The sequence below is a fragment of the Cydia splendana genome, chromosome 7 (assembly GCF_910591565.1).
Source record: "Cydia splendana chromosome 7, ilCydSple1.2, whole genome shotgun sequence".
NCBI classification, from domain to species: domain Eukaryota; kingdom Metazoa; phylum Arthropoda; class Insecta; order Lepidoptera; family Tortricidae; genus Cydia; species Cydia splendana.
In genome coordinates this window covers 18,712,772-18,737,673 of record NC_085966.1, presented here as the reverse complement: position 1 = coordinate 18,737,673, position 24,902 = coordinate 18,712,772, and the positions used below count along the sequence as shown (strand labels likewise).

The 24,902-nt window shown below is 37.2% G+C and overlaps 1 protein-coding gene across 6 annotated transcripts in view; it reads right to left on the bottom strand.

Moving 5' to 3' along the window:
• Positions 1-24,902, bottom strand: part of LOC134792384 (ataxin-2 homolog) — a 58,264-nt gene that overhangs the window by 6,288 nt on the left and 27,074 nt on the right. For 3 of the 6 annotated variants that reach the window (XM_063763674.1, XM_063763672.1, XM_063763675.1), the window contains 5 exons: positions 21,993-22,093; positions 21,300-21,470; positions 10,704-10,774; positions 8,691-9,044; positions 7,566-7,836 (listed from right to left, as the gene is read on the bottom strand). In XM_063763674.1, the coding sequence (XP_063619744.1) occupies positions 7,566-7,836; positions 8,691-9,044; positions 10,704-10,774; positions 21,300-21,470; positions 21,993-22,093 (968 nt within the window). The remainder of the gene's footprint in view (positions 1-7,565; positions 7,837-8,690; positions 9,045-10,703; positions 10,775-21,299; positions 21,471-21,992; positions 22,094-24,902) is intronic. The other 3 variants (XM_063763673.1, XM_063763676.1, XM_063763677.1) reach the window with 3 other exon arrangements.

Sequence of the window (24,902 nt, the reverse complement as noted above, 5' to 3'; positions counted from 1 at the left end):
TAGGCTCCCTGCTACTTTGGATAAAGGTGTGTACACCGTCTTTATAGAGTACTTTCCAAGTACTGTGCCAACTTTATCCGTTACCCCCTTTTACATACGGCAAAAATGCCGGCTGTCTGGAGACATCAGGACGTTTCCGCGTTGCCTTTCGTCTGGGTTGCCACTTTTTTACCTTGTACCCGTTCCTCCTTAGTACCTCCTGAATATGCGACATCTCACTCTCTAAATATTCAGGGTCACACAGATCATGTGCTCTGTTTACTAGCGAGGTAACCACCGATTGTAAGTGACGAGGATGGTGGTGAGAAAGGGCGTTCAAATACCTGTCAGTGTGTGTAGGTTTCCTATAAACAGTATGAATTAGGGTTCCATCCACTCGACCAATCACTTTCACGTTTTTGGACGTGAAAGTGATTGGTCGAGTGGATGGAACCCTAATTCATACTGTTTATAGGAAACCTACACACACTGACAGGTATTTGAACGCCCTTTCTCACCACCATCCTCGTCACTTACAATCGGTGGTTACCTCGCTAGTAAACAGAGCACATGATCTGTGTGACCCTGAATATTTAGAGAGTGAGATGTCGCATATTCAGGAGGTACTAAGGAGGAACGGGTACAAGGTAAAAAAGTGGCAACCCAGACGAAAGGCAACGCGGAAACGTCCTGATGTCTCCAGACAGCCGGCATTTTTGCCGTATGTAAAAGGGGGTAACGGATAAAGTTGGCACAGTACTTGGAAAGTACTCTATAAAGACGGTGTACACACCTTTATCCAAAGTAGCAGGGAGCCTAAGGTCACCGAAGGACGTTATTCCGTTCCAGTCACCTGGCGTTTATAAAATAGATTGCAGTTGTGGTAGTTCCTATATCGGAGAAACTAAGCGCACCATAGCAGAAAGAGTTAAGGAACATATCGCAGCTGTCAAAAATCGTCAGGTCAACAAGTCTGCGGTGGCTGAGCATTTGCTGGAGTCAGGACCAAACCACTGGATTGAGCTGCATAACCCTAAAATCCTCTCCACGGATCGCCATTTCTACAGTAGAAAAGTGCGGGAAGCCATTGAAATCAAAAAACATTGCAATTTTAATCGGGACGAGGGTTTTAAGATCTCATCCACATGGAATCCAGTCATTAGTAAATGTAAGCGGAAACGAATATCGACAGTCGATAAATCGAATATCGTTAGTGTTGTGTGTCGACAGAGTGACATCCCTAGTGCGCAAAACGTTCAAACTGATAAACAAGACCAAGTGCGGGTAGTTCGAAAAACTCGCGCGGCTAGAAGATGTTGATGTCAACTTGAGCCAGTCTTCTCCGAGACCACGGGGACAACGCCGTCCTCGAAACGTCGGAGGTAAATCTTAAAACTTAAATACGCGATTAAGTCCCGTTGTGCAGTTTGATAATGTTTAATAATCGTGAAAGTTTAAATTCTTAACTCCCCAAACTACGTATCCCATATTTTTATTTGGTCAAATTTTTATTTCCCAACTCAACGTTTCGCACTGATATCATTTCCTAACTAATGATTTGATAAATTATTGTTAGACAAATTATTACCTGGCATTTTTTTATGATGTCAATTATGTTTTCGTCAAATGTATTGATTGGCATACCTTGATTATATATATAACCAATGACCTACCTATCTCTGGGAGCAGTTTCGTTTTTAGGATCATAAAAAAAAAATAACCCTAACCTACCTATCTCTGGGAGCAGTTTCGTTTTTAGGGTCATAAAAAAAATAACCCTAACCTACCTATCTCTGGGAGCAGTTTCGTTTTAGGGTCATAAAAAATGACCCTAACCCACCTATCTCAGGGAGCAGTTTCATTTTTAAACATTATTTACCACATAAAATTTGACAATATGTTATTTGCCTTAGCAAATCATTTGCTACACAATTATTTACCACATAAAAATTGACGTAATAAAATTTAGCAATATAAAAATGTAGCGAAATAAAAAAATACGAAGTAAAATTATGCCAAGGATTGGTTTGCGAAATAAAACTTCGGCGAAAAGTTGGTTGCTAAATGAAATTTGACGAAACATAATTCGGCAAAAAGGCAGTACACCGTTAAACACAGGTATTTCTCGTTTTTAATTAGGTACGTTAGTTTTGAAATTTGTGAATTTCGTTATATTCTCTTATTGGTTGCGCGTCATCTAAAGCTTGATGGTCGTTTGGCATTAAGTATACTGCTGAGTCGTTATTCTTTGTACATATACCTACGTCGGATGTATAGTCCTTACATCTATAGCGCCTACTTGTATTGCCTTATAAAAAACAATCTGCATTGAATATAAATAATAATTATAATCGACTCTACTTTTCACTCTATCTGCGCAAACTGTTTTTAGTTTTCTAGTAGCTGTATAACAAATTCCTTATCAGAAATCGACCAATACTGCATATCGGATATCAAAGTGTAGGTAGGTATCAAACTTGTCGACATGTGTAACGCATCAGGTAGTTTCCCTATCATTCGTACTTTTCAAAGTGCTGTTGACAACTTCACCATTACAAGGAAAACTTTCCTCGTGTGAATGCATTCAATGGATCTGTGCATGGTTTCATATTCATATGTTGTAAGTACAACCTAGATGGGAACCTGAGATGGTTAATTGTATAGCTATGGAATATTAAAACTAATTCATAAATATATGTAGGTAATATTGTCTTCGATTATGGCGATAATTACTAATGAAATTAAACTATATTTAACGGATTACTTGTATGTCGCGTAGCTTAAAATACATCCCGACATTTTGAAGCTTTCGTATCGTGTGGTCAACGGGAGACTCGGAATAAATCAGCTCTGGCATTAGGGTTGCCAGATAGTCGGGATTTGGCGGGATTCTCCCGATTTTTAGCATGTGTTCCCGATTCCCGACAAAGTGAAAATTGTCGCCGCGAATTTTTTTGTTTGTTCAAGATCTCAAAGAGATTATACCATTTTATTATAAACGTCTACGGGCAGAGCAGGTGACGTAGTGCCAATAATGTAAAATATTGTTGTTTATAATACAATTATCAAACTACACAACGGGACTTAATCGCGTATTTAAGTTTTAAGATTTACCTCCGACGTTTCGAGGACGGCGTTGTCCACGTGGTCTCGGAGAAGACTGGCTCAAGTTGACATCAACATCTTCTAGCCGCGCGAGTTTTTCGAACTACCCGCACTTGGTATATTGAGTGATTGACAAACGCCAATCACTCAATATAGTTTGATAATCCTCTGGTTCTCCCTGTCTGGCAGCGAGTCTTATTAAGTAGGTAATACCTAGTTATTACGCGACTTTCTGCTTTGCTATTTAACAAAATAACAACGAAATCCTAGTTTAATAATCAAGGAATGATTTGTTAAACAAAGAGCATTCCCTTTAATACTTAGAAGCTTTAACACCTTAGATTAAGGCTGCCACGTTACTTAATTCCTTGCGATGAACTTTGAAATAATTGTCGAATGAATTTGTAGATAGGTACGCTGTATCTCGTTGGAATTTATAATAACTTGCTAAAATCACTCCCAAATGTTCTGAGAGTAGGTCATAAGAATTAATTATATTTCAGGAATTCGTAATAAAATGTCCGTGTTTTAATTCCACGACGTTGGCAAACAAGCGTAATGCTTTTTGCTGTTCTAATTGAAAACGGTCACCGAAACCGTTTGTACGTTTGCAAACATATTAATTCTTTTTACCTCCGTAAAGTCTGAAAACGACACCCACGATAGCTATCTACTCATTCGATAAATTTTCTTAGAAAAACGTTTTATGTGCAATGCACTAGGCGGCTGGGAGAAAAATCTCCAACGCTGCCGAGTCGGGCATGCTGCCGGATACCGGGCCGGCAGTAGGTATCCATTCCTCCACTTCTGACAAAAAAAAGAGCAGCAACACTGGAACACTTCTTCTTCTCCATTCAAAGCAGAACGGAAATAAGACCTCAGCACTTTCTCTCTGTTCCTACTTTATCTAGTTTTATCCCAGTTGCATTCTTAGTTACGTCTTCGAAGTCCACTATACACAATCTAAACTTAATTTTAAAGCGCTCTTATATCTTTCCTACACATAAACGCCGTCAGCTCTAAAGGTAATGGAATCTTTTACGTCCGTCACTTCCCTAAACCGTCAACGCGGTTTAAAGCAAAAATAAAGTGCACGTGCGCGACTTTACAGACAATATACCTACCGCAGACTCCATGTTAGATAGCCGAATGACGCTTGTAAAGTAGTTTACGCGATTTGGAATAGCGCGTGTAAAGATTTACTTGACATTTTGCTGAAAGAAAGGCGACGATAGGTCTGGTCTAGTGGGTAGTAGAGATGTTCGCCGATGGCAAAATCATCGGCGGCGGCGTCCGATGATTTTTTGACCGGCGGCGGCGGCGTGATCGGCGTGAAATCGGCGTGGCATAATTTTTGATACTGCATGAGAACGTGGCTGTAGATACTCTACATTAAAGCGTTCTGAGTATTTACTAGGCTATCCAAAACATATTATGTGTGTTTTCTAAATTATTGCCGAAAATTATATCCCATCATGTCACTTGGCAACCATTTATTACCATTACCAACCTAACCGTTACCAACGGTATGTTTAAACATTAAAATAAGAAGGATACTTTAAAACACTACATTTTAGGCAGTATTTTTACTTACTTTGTAAGCGGAATACAAATAAAACACAAAAAAATCTTTATATGTTAAGTCTTAAATCTATATTGACTTTTCCCAGCCGCTGTCGCCTCACCTAGGATTTGTTACGAAATAATGATGAACTACATACTTTACATTTGTCTGAACTGAAGTTACAGAAATGTATGTTAGAATAAAGATGTCATCGTTTTCGAAAGTTAACGTCTCTGGCAGGTTGATTCGCTCAATAGAATGTCTTTGAAGTGTCCCGTTTTATGGAATATTAAGGTCTACTTTGTTTTCTTTACTGCTAGCTTAGTGATGATACTTGGTGATTTAAGTCCCTATAAGTAGGTATAATTGTTTAGGTATAGCTAATTACGAAACTTTAACCTGATTTTTATAATTTTGATTGAAATATATATTGTTAAGTAAAAGAAGCTGATAATCATCATATAATGACTAAGAATTGATCGTGTGTAATTTTAAATGAAATTGTATATTATGTGATAAATAAATCAAATCATATCTATCATATGATGACCCTTATGCGTGTCACCAGCATCACACGAGAAATCATAAAATACGCAATTATTAGTGTGCTCGAGAAACTGAAAACGGTGAAAAATAGAGATACTAATCCTAAAACTACGTGTAATACCTTATTAGATTCGTCATGATGTCTAGAAAAATGTGTTCGAAGCGTGTATTAGCACACAAAAAATATCAAAAGTTATAAACAAAAAAAGGGGGGAAAAAGTAGATACTTTTTATTTCCCCAATATCTCAAAAAGTATTAATATTTAAGAAACTAAAATTAATATTATAAAAGAGGAGGATATTTCCAATAAAACATTCTATACTTGCAGAACCGTATATCCATTATTTATACTTTTTATTCAACGCTGAACACAGCCCTCCGCGCCTCATTTTCAGAAAACGCACGCGGCGTGAAAAAGCGAGTACGTAACATTAAATATAATTTTAAAGGTATTGAATAGTAATTGAATTTTTTTTTAATATGGTGTATTTAAAACATGTCAACAAATGTACTACTTGCAGAAATTTATCTTAAAGTTATTTTTTTCAACAAATTAGGCAATTTTTAATCAACAAAATTTTCTCGAACTACCTTCTTTATTTAAAACGATAAAAAATGTATAAATAACTATCGTAAAATTTTGCCGCTTTCTAGAGCCCTTCTCATATATATGCTATCCATAAATAATGGAGATACGGTTCTGCAAGCATGGAAGTGACAGATGTACAATTTTTGAGTGCTTAAAATTGAGTAATTACTATATTATAAAAAAAAAACATTAAAACCAACTATGAATTAAAGATCTAAAAACTAAACTAAAATTAAAATAAACCTACTTAAAAATTAAACTATTACTTATAATATTATATAAAATCTAAAATATACTAATAAAATATGGAATGGAAGTATGGAATGTTTTATTGGAAATATCCTCCTCTTTTATAATATTAATTTTGGTTTCTTAAATATGAATACTTTTTGAGATATTGGGGAAATAAAAAGTATCTACTTTTTTCCCCCTTTTTTTGTTTATAATTTTTGATATTTTTTGTGTGCTAATACACGCTTCGAATACATTTTTCTAGGCATCATGACGAATCTAATGAGGTATCACACGTATTTTTAGGATTAGTATCTCTATTTTTCACCGTTTTCAGTTTCTCGAGCACACTATATAATCGTGGTGACAGCTTGCTGGAGATTCTAAGAAGAAAATAGCATGCTTATGTCCTAGGATATGAGCCTGCTATTTTCTTGACTTAGTTCACTGATTAAATTGACAATCAAGAGACTATTGATGTAAAAAAAATGCGTTCTACAAAAACGCTGTGCGATAAAATATTAAATAATAACCTGAGATCCAGAAACTAGATCTTGTTTAAATTAACGCCAAATCGTTATCACGGCTACACCGCAACGACAAAAATGATGGTAATTTGGTTCACTGGCAAATAATAAGCGAAAAAGCATACGGATCTTTAAATTATACCTCTGACACTATCTACCCACTACGCAACATGGAATAAGACACGATAGGTATCAAAATTTCCCACGCCGATTATACGCCGGTCAAATTGATCGGCGGCGGCGGCGTGGAAAAATCGTCGGCGGCGGCGGCGCGGCGGCGCGGCGCACATGTCTTGTGGGTAGTGACCCTGCCTGTGAAGCCGATGGCCCTGGATTTATTTGTATGATGTAAGGGCATTTATTTGTATGATGTTAGCAGATATTTGTTTTTTTTTTTTCTCTTTATTTTGGCACAAACAGTCATTACAAAAAAGATACATTGAAAACTATTACATATAAGATTCACAATACAGTGCCGAAAACGTTATAGATTATAGTTAATATTGTTGTTGCAACGGACCTGATTGGACCTTGTTCCTGAGTCATGGGTGTTTTCTATGTATGACTTGACTTATTGTCCTATGTCCCCTAGATTTCTATGTATATAAGTACGTATTTATATAAGTATGTATGTCGTCGCCTAGCACCCATAGTACCTACAAACTTTGCTTAGTTTGGGGCTAGGTTGATCTGTGTAAGATGTCCTAATATTTATTTTTTTATAAAATATTTAATCTCGACTCTTTTGGTACTGCTGGCAGTTTTTCAATACAAGCTGTTCCTTGAAGTTATTATTGATAATCGCAAAGTGGAAATATTTTCTTTTCTAGTAATAAACTCTATTAATTTCGAGTTTGTCTCGCGCACATGGACTTTTGTATTGCTGTATATTTATGATATACACGGTCCATAATAAAATTGTAAACACGTACGTGATCATAAAACCCTCGGACAAGAGGGGTCAGATAAGCTATTTGAGTCTCGTTACAGGCTACTTAGTACCTAATTAAACCAACATCGAACCTTGGAAAGTCGCTGTGGCAGGTTGGCTAGCGAACACTGGCGGTGGCTTCTGATGCACAGGGGGCTGCTGTCGAAGCGTGATGGTCGTCGGTGGGGGCTCGAACTGCCTCTGCGGCGACTGGTACTCGTACTGCGGGGGGTACTCCGGCGGGGAGTACTGCGGCGGCGCGTACTCGGGCTGCGAGTACTGTTGTTGCTGGTACTGCTGCTGCTGCTGTGGCTGAGAGTACTGTTGTTGAGGCGAGTACTGCGGCTGCTGTTGTGGGTACGCCTGGGAAATGGTGTTGAATTAGTTTTAATCGTAATGATGATAATCGTAATTGTAAGGTTCAGACTTTTGGTTAAAGCAAGAGAAAAATTCTCGACTTCTGTTATTTTTAACCCTTATACTTATATAATGATATTATAAAAAAATATTTTTGTCTTTTCAGTTCGCTTTTTCGCAGTCGTGTTTTTTAATTTTTAATTAATTATTAACCCTTATACTTATATAATGATATTATAATAAAACCTAGCGTCTGATAGCCTGAGCTATATATGAGTATTTGGATCTTCTTAAATACCTAAGTATTTAGCTTCAACTGATTGTTAATAGAATATAATTTAAATGATTAGATAATTTATTCAAAGCGTGCACCAAAATAATATGCCACAAAGCTTGTAAGCGTTATAAAGACCACCCATTAAGCAACCCTATGAATTTGCACGCAGAATACATTGTGATACCCACCGGGTCCAAAATATTCAAATATAATGTACAAGTTGATCTAATTAGTATGCACAGCGCAGCTCTCAATCCATACAGAAACAAAACCACTCCAAATAAGCACGTTCATGACGAGAATCTCAACAACAGAATTCGAATCCATGAAAACATGAAGAGAACTAAAAGCTATTGACGAACTTTTGTTATACGAGTATGAAACCACTCGGTTACCGGTTAATAGATACAAAGTTAAATAAGTTCAGGTGGGGTAAGAGAAACACTTACCTATATGAAATTTCCATACTGTTTCTCTTGCCCCGGCCAAAATTAACTATGTATTTCTCTTACCCCACCTGAGCTTACGATTTTGTTTTCAGATTGTCAGGTATTAGTGGTGACAAAAATTAAGTTACTATTACCTGTGGAGAGAGGGGGGCTGGCACAGGGGCCCAACGGGAGTTAGGCTGTTTGTAAGGGGCCGCGGCCGGGGACGGCGGGCCTTGTCGGTACGCCGGGGCCGGTGACGCGCTCACACCAGGCCCGAAGGGGATCAGCTTACTTAACCCTGTCGGCTCTTGGCGTCTGCCGTCGCAGTACGCTGGCTGATTCTGCTGGGGGCTATGCTGCTGCTGGTATTGGGGCTGCTGCTGGTACTGGGGATGCTGTTGTTGGTACTGCTCGTGGTAGTGAGGGCTATTATGGTATTGGGGCTTGGGTGGGGTTTGGTACTGCGGCCCGGAGGGGGAGTGCTGTGCGTTGTACGCGGAACTCTGCTGTTGGGATTTAAAAAGTCAAATTGTGTTACTAGTACCCACACCTCGGGAGTAGCGTCACTTTATGAACGAGTTACTCGGTATAATTAAGACTATGGAAATAGGCTTAGATACCGCTGTGGTACAAGATAAATATATAATTAAGAAACTAGAAAATGTTGATGTGAAAAATAAATATGGGAGTTGATAAAGTGACGTAAGTAGGTATATAATTATGTTTATGTATGTACAATATCATACGTAAATAAATAATTTTGTTATGCATGCTGTCATCGTTCCCGCCACCACACTCATTCCTAAGTGCACTTAATTTTATGCATTCACGCTACTCTCTCACAGCGCTGCAATATTTTACGAATTGTCTTACACATGCTTAATAACACTTTAAGTGTACATTTTTAAACCTTATTTTGCAAATGATTAGTTAGTGTGTAATATTATAGTAGGTATATTATAATCATATTATAACGTGCGATGAATATAGTAGGATAAACCGATCAGCATACAGCGCTTATATACTAGAAGGTAGAGGATTATAAAATACGTAACCCCGACCTCCTTCATAATGCAAAAATATATACATTGTGGCATTCCGTTGTCCGTAAGCGTGTTTGTTAAAATTATCGAGGGCGGAAAAAACACAATAATCCCGTTTACATTTAAAATTAGCAGATCTGACAAACGCGCCGCGAATTCGCTTAAGGTGGTATTCCACCTGTCCAATTTCTTTGTCCAATGTCATTGCATGTCACTCTCTCATTATAGCCGGAGAGCTAGCCACGGAAATAGGTATGCAATTTATAGAGTAACGAAATCCCTCTAGTTAGTATGCCATACTATCATTATTAATTAATCCGGGCGCCTGGCAGCTGTCTAGCGGTGGGTGTGGGAGTGGATGGGCAACAAAGTGGTTGTAAAATCAATTGAAGGTGTGCAATTTATAGATCTCTGTGTTTGGTGTGATATAATAGCTAATTATGTATTTAATTCAAGTATAACAATGCCATGCGTTTTATTTGGGGGAAAAGTAGTGCCAGGTGATGAAAATACACAATCACTTGTGCGCCTGCAGGAAGATCACGAGCAAATTGCATCTGACTCACAATCTATGCGTAAAGCAATTTTGAGTACTTCCTACAGGCGCACAAGTGATTGTGTATTTTCATCACCTGGCACTTCTTTTCCCCCAAATAAAACGCCTGGCATTATTATATTTGAATTAAAAACACAATAAGCTATTATATCACACCAAACACAGAGCTCTATAAATTGCACACCTTCAATTGATTTTACAACCACTTTGTTGCCCATCCACTCCCACACCCACCGCTAGACAGCTGCCAGGCGCCCGGATTAATTAATAATGATAGTATGGCATACTAACTAGAGGGATTTCGTTACTCTATAAATTGCTTACCTATTTCCGTGGCTAGCTCTTAGACTATTAATTATAATAATAATTAAGGAAAATGTGTGACGCAATATACATTATATATTGGACATATGGAATACCACCCTTATGCGAAAGGCTCATGCACTATTTGTTGAGTATCATTATTTGCATTGCGTGAACGAATCGCGAACACACCTTAAGGGTTCAAATCGAAACGGGGTTATTAGGTTTGAACTCTATCTCGAATACAATGGGGAGATAGTCACCTGTTGCTGGTGTTGTGGTTGGTGGTAGCCGTTAGTTTCAGGCACTGGCGGCCACACTACTTTCTTCTGACCTGAAACAAAAGTAATAATACATTTAATAATGACACCTTACACTTTTTTTTATAATTATTTGTATGGTGACCTCTCATGAAATTACTGAAAAGATGATATTCCACGTTTCTGCCTAGTGTGTTATAATTTCAGTAAATGTAATAATTGTGTTAAATAAATTGCACACTCACACACAGCTATGAAAGGTCGAGATAAGAGTGAATGAGTCAGACATTCTAATTTTGCGTTCTTGAAATAATGTGTTGCGAACACAATGATGTGTAGAAATAGAAACCTATACTCGTAATCACTATTCCGGCCTGCGTATAAAAATGAGAAATACATTTTTAAGTAGGTATTTTTTTTTGTAATTTCCTGGTTACGATGGCGTTTTTTAATCTTATTTTAACAGATTTACTGTTTCCACGCTACTTAAATCAGTCAACGGGAGAATAATCGCGCATTTCTTTGGCAACAAAATTGCGTTGTTAATCCACGCGATTTTCTAATTTATCTCCGTTAATTTAATCTCTGTTCATAAAAATAGTTCTTGAAATATATCTTTAGAAACAATCTCAGTGCGATGGTATCTGGGCACCATCGCCCACACTGTTAACTGTACATCGGTGGACCTTATGCTTTTTGTAATAAGGTCCACCGATGTACAGGCAGGAGTGTTGCTGTTTACATTGCGGTATTCAACACTTTGAACTTATTATGAGACATTTCGTGTTAAATTAGTTCGGCCGCCAACCGCTTGGCCTGGGGCCAGGTCTGGAGAAAAAATAAAGAAATTCTAAGAAGCTACGTCTCGTATGTAATACATGCTAATAACATGTCATTGATCGGGTACTAGAAGGATATCAATGATCAGTGGCGGATTTGCCCTAAGGCTCAGTAGGCCCGGACCTAGATATTAGGGGCGGCAAAATGTGACAAAAAATTCGCTGATGATAAGAAGAAATAACTCAAAATGTAGTCAATATGATGGGTGCTGAGAAAGGGGCGGCTACAGGGCCTGGGGCCTAGGGCGGCAAAGACTGCAAATCCGACACTGTTAATGATGTCGTTACGTTGTTTAACTGATCAAATTTAATAATAAGAAGGTAAACAGGGGCCTATATTGCCCCCCTGTACCTTGCCTATAAGTTACTCGGGTATTCTATACCTATACGAAAGAAAAATCTCTCGTTTTACTTATGTTACTACCATAATCATACAAATTACTACAACCTTAATTATATATATATAACTAGTAGGTAGTCACCTTGTAGAACGCTTGAATCTCTTAATGGAAATATTTTAATCCAAATTGAAATGGCTTAATAATTAAACCAGATGTTGCCCATAATTATTAACTACGTTTTAATGATGGAAATTAATGTGAGTTGGTTGGTTACAGACAAGTTTAAGCTTTGTAGAAATGCCAATCAAATGGCGACTACAATATAAACGATTTATTTGGAGTTAGTTATTGTGATTACCAATAAGACTGCGTAAAATAAACGAAACTATTTATTGATTATACTGTATCGGTCATGTTTAAACCAATAACATCAGTTGCCCGGTATGTAATAACGAAAATGTTGCGTAGTGGCGAAACGACAATGTGTAGTAAAGCACTGAACGGATTAACGTTTCCAAGCCAAGCAAACCTGATATCGATCGATCGAAGGGTTGCTATGATTTTAGCAGTCTAAGATGTATTTGTATGTATGTGGGTAATATGTTTGTGTCGTTTGTTCCGCCGTAGTGTCATATAGATACGGACAAAGTGTCACTACCTTAATGTACCTACGTATACGTTTGTATTAATTAGATATTTTGGCGTATCGCGAAATCCTCAATAAAAATTCAACTAATAAACATTCAATACATTAAACCCGAGTAAATACCTACACTTTTAATAAACCCGGGTCAAACCTATGCATAGAAAATGTGACATGACAGGTACATGACATAGACAGAGAGACGTAGTTATTAATGGAGACATCACATGTCTGAAAATTTAAATATTTACAAAAAAATATTTAGCAAGTTTACGGTACGAAATATTACTTAACTATTTGTTATTTACCAGTAGTACCCGTACCATGAGTCACTGAAAATGTCAAAACTGACATATACGCTAACGTCTACGTAATTTAATTTCTATACATCTCATTCACACTAATATGTGAGTACGAGCGAGATGCATAGGAAGTAAGTTACGTTCTCGACAGTGCCAAACTTGGTAGCCTCATAGGTCCTTCAGAGTTTCAAATTTTCTCTCTCTCTCTCTCTCTTTGCGTTGAAAGGTAAACAAAAAATGAAAAAGAAAAAAAACTAGTTGCTTTTGTAGAATATATTGCCTGGGCTATAGCCCTGGGCTATTGGTTATAACCAAGAACGCCGAAGTTTGCAAATTATGCCTTACTGTCCGATTCGAACTTTAAGATACGTCAATTAATATATCTAGAAACGATATGATTAGATGTGTCAAGTGTCAAAAGAGACGTTTTTGTTTGAAGAAACGTCACATTTGACACTGACATATTTAATCCATATCGTTTCTTGATCTATTAATTGACGTATCTTAAAGTTCGCGTCGGGCCGTTTAGAGTAAAAGAGAAAGATGCCCGCAACTTGTAAACTTCGGTGTTCGCGGTAGGCGTTCTGGTTTCAATATGTAATTCTTGGGGATAGGTTGGCAAGCGAACTCTGTAATTTTATTTTAAGTGTAATTTATTGTACAAGCACGTGGGTAAGATTAATGAACTAGTAAGTTTGACACGCGTGGTCCGTACCTAGTAAATTAGTCTTAGGATATTAAAAGTTTTAATTTTGATAAATCTCGTACAATATCAGATTATCTCCTGCTAGCAGCTTTCTCGTAATTGTTGTTCCTTGTGAAGTTCAACGGTTTCTCGAACTTTGCAGGTAACTTAGTACTTGGTTGTACTTTGTTTTGAATTTCAGTCAAGGCTTTGTAAATTTGCGTTCGTTGAATAATAGTGATCCGATTATCGAAGTAGTCTTGTCGACCTCAAACTAAATGTTCAGGGGGGTACACTTTATGCTACATAATTATTTGTGACGTCCCATGGGTAAAGGTATCTTATGGCGGTTGGCGCTTACGCTATTATTAACGCCGCTCCAATATTATTGCGGCGCTATGCGACGTAAGCGCCAGCCGCCATAAGGTATCTTTTGCCGTGGAACGTCACATTTATGTTTGACCTAGAGTCCGTCTAAGCTTACTTTGCACCGACTTGAATACTTATATCAAAGTGAGGTAGCGTCATTATAAACGTAAATACACAATACATACCTACCTACATACCTAATAAGTAACACCATTAGGTAATTTAATTTCTCATTAAACAAAAACGCACTATAAAAAACGAATTGCTCTCCGGCCGCTTGCTGCTCGTGCGGTTTTGAATTTAACAATGAAATAATATAATAATGCAATCTACATAGCGCAGTCGGCAGTACAAAATTAATGTCACTTGATTGAAAAAACAACAAACACTAGAATTATGATTATGACCTTACTGTTTATTAATTAAGGTGTTAATTACCTACATATTTATTACGTTAATACCACATGTGAGGTATTAATTAATCACCAATTTGAAAAAAGATCAGTTGAATTATTGATGCACTTCACAGAGAGTATTGACGATAGTGTATTAGGCTATACGATAATATTAAAAACAGGGAGTCAACTCACTGTTTTATACAGGCACACGGTCGCCGTCCAGTCAGGAGACTGACTACTTGGCTCAGGAGCCAGGTGTGCGCAAAATATCTATCGCATATTACTCGTATATTTTGAGATGGCGCATTTTTAGGCCACAGCCACGGTTCGCGCGATGACGGACTCGCCGAAAATTGGACACACCTCCCACGGTGACTTGCATGTTGCAACGTTAGTCACGAAGATATTTACATGTTTAGGACCACTGAAGTGGGACTAGGTCGATTATTGTATCTTGTTAGCATTTATCAATGTCGATGAGAAAAGTCTAAATCAATGGATCAACTTGTAATATCTATTTATATTAAAGAGCGTTCGGGGCATGTTTGGAACTGGAGTCTACTATGTCAGAAAGAGCAAGGAAAGTGATGACAAACATAAATAAATTTGTTCACTTATTTATTCGTAATGTTCACGAACTTCTACTAACAAAGATCGACTATATCAGGCACTTGCGAACACACCAGCGACAGTAACGGAGTTGACAACAGTCGCCGTGGCGTTATTATATTATTTATAATATAATATAATACAGTAGAGTCCGGTTAGTACGACTTCGCATATAACAACCAACCGCTTATAGCGACGTAAGTAGAGGCACTTGTTTGGTTTTAGTACAAGCTACTATGAAAGCACTACCGTTTATTACGACTCCGCTTATAACGACCGATCGCTTTTAACGACGGAAATTGACTCAAAATCCGTCCGTCAAGTCCAGTTACAACGACGAGCGACGTAGTTTTTACAAATAAATTGTTGGTAAGAAGCTTACTCCGTCCCGCGCACCCAACTCCCCTCCCCCTTTTGCCTATACGGAGCAGGATGAAATAGTCATGTGACTTTTGGTAATATTGCAAACTAAATAAAACAATTCCCATTATTCAATTGAGCTTAAACTTCACATACATAATTATGTAAGTTGGGTGACAATGCAATATTTTGGTACCTTCCAGCTGATCTGATGATGGACACAGAAGGTGGCCATAGGAACTATGTGATAAAACAACGTCAGTTTGACTAGTTCCCCAAGAATTACGACTTTTTATTCTATGGGATTCGAGTAATTTGCGGATGACGAGTGAGTACGCGTACCTTGAAAAGTGGCTTCTTCTAAACACACAAGTCTCTCCATTTAAGACAAGGTGTCGTAATACTAACGTACATAAATATTTTAAAAGAAATGTTTTTTTTTCTTTGATTGTCTCATAAGTATTAATAAATACAAAAATATGTAATTATTTTGATTTAAAAATATATTAAAATTGGCAGTTTGTTTTGTACGACGTCCGGTTAGTACGACGTAATATCAGCGGTCCCTTGGGCGTCGTTATAACCGGACCTCTACTGTATATTTATTATAACGGGGACAGTGTTGGAATAAACCGTATTATAATAATAGTGAATATATTGCTAGATTACGAGTTTATTGCTCGCTACATTATTAACAGACATAGTTTCAGTTGAACGTAGGTTATAATTATAACAATTCATGACTTCATCATTCATCATCATTTCAGCCTATATACTTCCCACTGCTGGGCACAGGCCTCCTCTCATGCGCGAGAGGGCTTGGGCTATAGTCCCCACGCTAGCCCAATGCGGATTGGGGACTTCACATACACCTTTGAAAGTCTTCGCAGATGTATGCAGGTTTCCTCACGATGTTTTCCTTCACCGAAAAGCTAGTGGTAAATATCAAATGATATTTCGTACATAAGTTCCGAAAAACTCATTGGTACGAGCCAGGATTTGAACCCGCGACCTCCGGATTGAAAGTCGGACGTCATATCCACTCGGCTACCACCGCTTATGCTTACATTGCATGACTTATATGTACATAATTTACATAATTTGTCTTCCCCTTTTCTCGGCAGTTTAATATGTTTGTACATTCAAATTATGACGTTGGAACCGGCAGCGGTACGGTATGGATATATATATTTCAAAGCCACTACATAAAGCTGTCTGCGCCTTGAACTACATTTCAGAATCAGGATCACGATTGACAACTTTGATGTATTAACAAATACCTACCTTGTCAAGGTAAGAATTTACGACTGGAATAATAATGGAGTTAGTAATTGCGCTTTCTCTATCTCTACAAACAACGTAAATAAGAAACTGGGCTTAGACCAAGGACGAATTTCCCTTGACACTTGACCTGCTAATAGAATATTTTGCCTTGACACATAAGCCCCGTTTACACGGTGCGAGAAATAACGTGCAATATTATGATGAATTCAGTTAATCGACCAAATAGCATGCAAGTTCTTGATTCGTGTAAATAGGGCCTTATAACATAATTTTGAAAGTGCATTTACTTCAAAGGACGGAATAATTGACCGGATTCCTAAATTTTATCAATTCTTATGTAACTAAATTTTAATAATCTTATTTTCAACTCTTACAATAAAATATATATTTATTAAATAATAAGCTCAATAACTCTTACAATAAAATACATATCTATTAAATAATAAATACATTTTTAATAAATAATAAATATGTATTTATTAAATAATAAATATGTATTTTATTGTAAGAGTTGAAAATAAATTATTAAAATTTATTTACATAAGAATTGATAAAATTTAGGGACTCCGGTCAATAATTCCGCCCTTCGAAGTAAATGCACTTTCAAAATTAATTGTAACATTAACATATGTAATTATTTATTTATTTATCAAACTTATAATAAAAAGTAACTTAAAATTAAAACTACCTACAAAACTAAAACCAATAGCTTAAAAATTAATAAAACATATTTGGCTAGATCACCCAGGTCCGATCTCTGTGGAAGGGTTCCCATAAGGCTGGCTGCGTTCCCCCTTTGGACGGCTATGCCGATCCGTTGGGTGAGGAACGAGCGAACGAGCCAGTCCTACAGTTTCCGGTGACCTCGAAGATTTTTTTAGAGACCTGCATAATTAGTTTGTGAGCGCTTGGGCAGCACGGTCCCAGTTTTGACTGCAAATGCCGCAAATATGCCGTCATTGAGAGCAATAATTTTGCGTCATTTTGCCGCCTCAGCAGCAATTTAATTGTCATAATTTTGAATCCTATTAGTAATAATATTCGTTAGTAATTTTGCTTGCACTTTCTCTGCAACGACATTTTTTTATATAACAAAAATTACCGTTTTAATAATAGTAGTAGTAACGTTTATAGACATAATAGACATTATTAATTATTTACCAAGCCAACAGGTGTGTATGTGCGCAGAACAATACTTTCGTTTTTCGCCAAGCGAGTTGGATGTTTGCCTGAAACCTGATTAATATATGTTGTCATACGATATATCCGTGCAAGTGTATTAACCTGACAAGACACCGATCTTCATGAAAGTAGCGTATATCTTTACAATGAACTACAATAAAACAGTTTAATTAGAATATCCAAATGCCCTTGAATATTTGCCATTCCATACTTGCCATTAATTTTGAAGTCTTATGACTTATCATATCCATTATACTTTTCGGTGCGCGTGTAAGATAACTTGGATTCAGTACTCATAAACTCTAATAGACCGAAAGTCTTAGTTACAAGACAACGTTGATTCCTACTAACCTACTAACTGTATTAGTCCAATTAATCGCTAAGACGCAGGTATGCATTTAAGATTACGTTGTAAACCTTGCCAGAATGGAATCTTAAAAGAATAAAACATACAGTATAGAATCAACTGGCATATTGAGAAAGGTTAATTTATTCAGTTCGATTATGGAGCATCTTATTGTAATCATGATTGCAATTACTTTAGCCGTTCAGGCGTGTGATGCACATAATTGCAACGGGCTACATAACATAGCCATGTTGCCGCCGACCGGTATAATTTGTTGTTATCTTGTTTAAGCTAATTATCTTGCTGGCTAGCGATACTTTTAGCTCCGGAACATTAACAGTTCAAAAATAAAATGTCCCAAGCGGCGAAAAACTCTGTATGAAAACCGCTACTTGTACGCTTGACAAAAAGCTTTAGCTATTTTAAGCGGCTCGTAATTTAAACTGGTTAATAATGAGGGCTTACATCGTTTCCGTTTTTTTGTAGGTTCAATACATTAAGTTTTTAAATGGAACTCATGTGTCTGCATCTTTTTACCATTTTGCAAAATACATTTTTAATGCATGAGCAACCTACAACACTACAACGAAATTGATATGTTATTGAGAATATTATAATTTATTTAAAATGTCTTCAGTCGACCTTTTATGCTATCAACACAGACTATCAACAATATCCAATATTTTAGTGTACCGGTAGGTAAATACCAATTTGTCAGGGACCATTTTTTTCAACGGCTTCTTAAAATAAGACATTGATTCATGAAGTGTGACTCGGCACAAGAATAACACATCGGAAATAGATGGTTACGTCAATGAAGAACACTTTATTCTTTTTAAAATAACAGTTTTTGCGATTCGTTGAATGTTCACCTGGTTGCTAGGTCTTAAATCTTGGCTCTAGAATGTTAACAGCGTGTCTATAAAGATGTTATTAAAAATGAAGGTTGCTAGTGTTGTACCTATATTATTATATTATCACTGCGGTTTATAGATTCGGAAAATCTTCAATCAATACTTAAACGCGCGGTTGTTTTATGCGATAAACGCAGCGTTGGACGCATGCGTTAAGAGAATGTATGAAATATGACAATGCGCTTACCGCTGCGTTTACCGCGTATAATAATATAATGTCATTAGATTATCTAATGTAAAATATCATTTTCCCTAAATTTCGTTGATCATATGCGTTCAACGTCGCGTTAATCGCACAAAACAATCCCTCGCTTTATACAAAGATTTCTCTTAAAAAAATAACACGTAATCGTAAACTTACCTTGACGAATGACGATTTTATAAATTTTTGACAATTAGCACATGTTTTCGGCATTAAAATAAATTGACATGGTATCTAAATTAGTAAAACTCAGTTATTTAACTCCACTCCGGTGTCTACAATGGCTACAACACGTTTTTTATTTTCACATCTTTAAAGCAAAACATGCACAGCGCGAGTCGAAGTAAAAAATAATCTTTACCGATAATTACTGCCTCAGGCATCTCGGTAGTCGTTATTCCCTCGTTGTCGTTCGCTAACTACCAGAAACAGCACCAGATACAAACACGTTATTTGTAAAAATACGATGTTTGCCAAATCCTTCCCACCAAACTACACGATCGTCACCAGTTCGTGGCCAAATCACAACTTGACATTTGTACAAAGGAAGGTCTGGGACACAGAATATTCGGACGTTAAACCCTAACAAGAATAGTATTCATTCATTAATGCGAATGCATTAATGCGAGGCCTACATCCGTTAAGGTGTAATTGTGGATGTGATAAGGGACTAGTGATTTGTAATTGTGTTATTTGTAATTGTTTGTTTGTACCTGATTGTTATATTTACCTTTGGTATATGTTAATGTTAAGTTTCATGGCGCATTGGATCTGTCTGTAAGGTCATGTAAACATTTTTCAAATAAAATAAAATAAATAAAATAAAATTAATAGAGTTCAGTGATTCATTAAGAGACACGATTACTGCTTTCATCTTGCGTGCTATCAGCCGTAGCGATCGAGACGCGTGGCCCTCGATTTGTAACTAAAGGTTATCTTCGATTAAAATCTCAATTGACAATGCTATTCATTGGGTATTTTAGTACATAACCACTTCATCATTTTCAATAGGGTTATTATACCTAATTAAAGTGATTGAAGACTTAGATATGGAGCTGGAATGACTACTTAATAAGATTTAGAAGTCTTCTGTCAGCTTTGTATTTTAAGACTTTGAGAAGTTTGAGATGGTTACATTACCTACCTATTGCAAACTCGAAACATTTTTCCGATTTTTCATTTGTCAATTTTTCATTTTGCCGTACCCGTTTCCTTTTTTCTAATTTGCGGTAGGATAGGAATTCTTATAGAAATAAGAGTACTTTTTTATCTAGTATATTAATTTTTTTATGCACTCGGAGGATTAATGCAGTTAACTTTAATTTTATAACGATATTTTTTTACAGCAGCGTCGCTAATTTTCATTAAGTTTGTTATTCTTAGGGTTCCGTACCCAAAGGGTATTAAAAACGGGACCCTATTCCTATTACTAAGATTCCGATGTTCATCCGTCCGTCCGTCCGTCTGTCTGTCTGTCGCTAGGCTGTAACTCCAGAACCGTGATGATGATGTATTTCTGTTGCCGCTATAACAACAAATAGGTACGAAAATTAAAATAAAATAAATATTTAAGTGGGGCTCCCATTCAACAAACGTGATTTTTTTGCCGTTTCCTGCGTCATGGTACGGAACCCTTCGTGCGCGAGTCCGACTTGTACTTGCCTGGTTCTTTTTTGTATTTTGGACTAGTGGTTCTTTGTTATTTATTTTATTCTGTATACTATTAATGAATTTCACAGGACATTAGTACTAACTATATTGTAATTTTTGGAACAAATAAAAAAATGCTTTTTAAAATGTTTCCTGAGAGAATTAATAATGTAACTAACATGAATACCTACCTGTTGGAATGATAAATGGGTAATGTCATCACTGATGAACGTCAGTTTTCTTTATTTATACCTACTATTTTTCAAACTCGATGGGTACGCTGACAGATGTCATCTCAGTACAATTTTGCGAGATTTGGCGTTTTTAGGTTGTAAATTATATGGAGATGACACCTGTTAGCGTACTCATTGAGTTTGAAAAATACTATAGAAGTTTAATTTTTTGATTTCTAATGTTTACAAAATGTGTCCATGCTAATGTAACGACGTTTTTTAGTGTGCAATGAACCATATACCTTTGCCTTCCTCTGGCTTCATAAAGTGTGTGTGTATGTGTCCGTTAGCGTTAAGCAGCCCATCCCAACAGTGGGCAGATACCATGCGTTCTGGCGGCCAGCAGGAGTCGAAGCGGCGAGTTGCGCGAACTTTGACTATCTTTATAGCTTGTTCACGGGTTGCTAATATCTCTGGTAAAGCAGGAGTGGTTAGTAAAGCGTTAATAAGCTGGGTAAAAATCGATTAGTAAATCAATAGGTAAACATTTAATTTCTTTATAATTATTTTTTACCACTGGGTAGGTAGGTATTCACCGAAACACACTTACGCACGAATTTACAAGTGCGACAGAGAGGCAACACGTCGAACATGGTTCGCGGTAAGCCCTCTGTGTCTACCATGTCTTGACACTAAGTCGCGCAACTTCATACATCAAGCGCGACTTCACTTACAAATGAAGTCATGCCAGTCGTGGCAAAACGTGTTGATTGATGCAAGCCAAGTCGGATGGTTAGATAACAAGCGGCTCCATACTAATCGTAGAACGTCGATCTAAACTTGAATCGTTCGGTTGATATATACCCTCATAAGGCCCGGTGACGTCATCTTTTTCAGACTCTTATCTTTGTCCAGGCTCTGTGTAGTATATTTATGTCACTAAGCCTTACGAGGATACTATAGCCAGCTAATAAACAAACTGTTGATGTGCTTACCGGGGTTCCTGCGGCCGCGCTCCTCCTCTTCCAGCATCCGCAGCACGGCGGAGTGCGCGAGGTTGCCCGGCTTGTCGGTGCTGGGGTTGTTGAAATCAATCCTACAACAAATGCAACCATTTAAATATCACGACAAACCCAAACATTACGAAACATTAGGAAATTTTACTTAAGAATTTTAAAGCTCAAATAAATGGTAATTTAGAAACTATAAATGAACCTCTCATAAGTGATCATCATTTCACCCGAAAAAAGTAACTGCTCTACAGATCTGCCCTAAAGATCTTTACATCATCTAACATTTTTCTAAAGCAGGGGTCTCCAAACCCCGGCCCGCGGGCCAAATCCAGCCCGCGACGCGTTCCAATCCGGCCCGCCGACACCCAAAGCGAGTGCCCACTGTCCGGCCCGCGGGAGCCAGGCTCCAGGGATTCAGCATTCATTGAGAGTGCTGCTGTTCCTAACAGCAGCAACCAGACACCCTCCCCCGGCGCAAAAACCGACGGTGGCCCGCGCGAAAATTTCTGAGGCGCAATATGGCCCTCAGGTAAAAAAGTTTGGAGACCCCTGTTCTAAAGTATAACGGCTCGATTCGGAAAATGAATTAGATTTCTACTAGATTTCAACAAGTTACGATATGGATAATTTAAAGATATTTGTAAGATAGATATGTCAAATTTGACGTTTCCGCGATTCTGGAGGTCCTCTTGAACGATTTCGACAAGTTATGACTTAGATATTCAAGTCACATCTAGTCGATATCTAATGTAGATCTAGTTAATCTCTAAATCGTCTCTAGATCTTGTGATTATCTCGAAATCCGAATAGGCCTGTAAGTTATAACCGGAGCCAATTTGGTAGGTAGATAATTCTATGGGACTTGTTCTTTTAAATGATAGGTACCTAACATGAGCTGTAAATATTGTGGCTTACGAAAAGAAAAAAAAACAATGGAACTTTGTTTCATATCGCGGAAAATCGTTTTCAATATTCCTTGATGCGATGACCCAGATTTTTGCATTGTCGGAGGTGGAGGCTTAATTCCCAATGTCAAATGAAACATGATTCCCCTTCACAGGTTACACAATACACTCTTTACGTGTCTTGTTATCGACAAGGAAAATCTAGGAATAAATATAATATTGTTATGACGCAACAGCTGACTAAATATTGATTTATTGGTCTTTATTTATCTGTAAATAGCATTTTTCTCATATACCTTAATATAGACAGGAGAAAGGAGAACCATTAGATGTTACTTATCTAGACCATGTAGCAATTGACCAATGTTCAAAATTATATTAGATTTCTTCGTGTAGTTTACGTGTTTCAGTGAAAGGGGTAATAAAAAAGGTTTTTGTGTACATTTTTTGTTTGTTTGCACTATGTTTTTGTTTACAGCAAATAGCAGAGGGTTGTATTAAAGACAACCAAGCGATGAAAATATATATTTATGGCGAAAGTGAAAATGTATCTCTATATCATTATAGTTAGGGAGGCGAGGTAGCTAAATGGCGTAATTCAACGGCGCCGTCGAGACCTATCAAAATCGAAAGATAAAATAATTTCGAAAAGAAAAGCTCGTATGGCAAAAACCATTTTAGCGGTGGGTTTGGCGTGTACGGTTTTTCAAAAATGTTAAAAAAAACAGTTACTTGGGCATTCTCGAGCGCGTCAGATATTCATACTACGTATGCCCCGAGTGCCTCTGATAACAACGGTATACTAATCTGCCGGTTTGCGTGGTGGGGGTAGGCATATAAAGTAGTCAAAAATGCAAAAAAAAAAAATTTACTCGAGCGCGTCAGATTTTCGGAAGGGGTGTTAAGTAGGCCCCAAGGAAGCTTCCTTTAAAAAAACTGACGATTTCGGCGTGACGATAAGTTACGATGAATTTTTGAAAATGCAAAAAAAAAAAGTTTTTTTGAAATACTCGAGCGCGTCAGATTTTCATAGGCGAGGTTTATCTCGGTATCCTGAAAGCATATTTTTTTAATCTGACAAAAATGTTGGTGGGTTCTCTTAATCTGACCGAAAAAGGTTTTTTGGTTTCTTTTTTTTCCTTTCTTTCTTCTTGATAAAACGGGGAATTTAAGAATGACAATAAAATTACCTTTTTTGTTAATTTAAACTTTTTTTTTGTAAAATGTATCGTTCGCGACTTATATGCCGCAACGCGTTCTTAGGGAGACGAAATGGCTCCTCCACACTTCCGGTCATGCGGAAACCGGCAGATTTTGTATTTTTAGTAAGTTTTAGATTATATTCTTCAAAATAAAAAATAAAAAAATCGTGCTCGAGAATGCCGGATTAACGTTTTTTTTTTACAAGTTCGCGACCCTATAACTCGGCGGCGTCAAAGACTTATCGTCAGATTAGTTAAATTTAGTCTTTAAACACTAAAATCAACCCCCAATATCTTAATCTGAGGCGCTCGAGTATTTCAGACTATCCATTTTTTTTTACTAATCTGATCGTCTATCCTAGGCGCGCGTCACTACATATAGAGCTAAATACTTTACAAGGTTGTTCTATTAGGTCTAAGGTATCTCTCATATCTTAAACTGCCACGCTCGAGTATTGCCGAAAATTCCCCTATTCGCCTCCCTAACTATTACGAGTATAATCTAAACACCGTTTTGGGTCTTTGAGCAAATATCTTCAATATAAAGTGGAAATTGTATAGGTACATTACCTGATATGACGAGACGGTTACAAGGAATTAGGTTAATAACTTGTCACCAACATCAAACGAAAGTCTATTTCAATATCATATATCAAATGTAACTATTATCCAATTGGCTTTATGTTTAGAACTGGTATTTCATATCCGTCATGTCAAGGCATACATACTGTTGGGCCTACTAGTAACAATAACAATATGTGGCCAATAAATCGGTCCAAGATTCA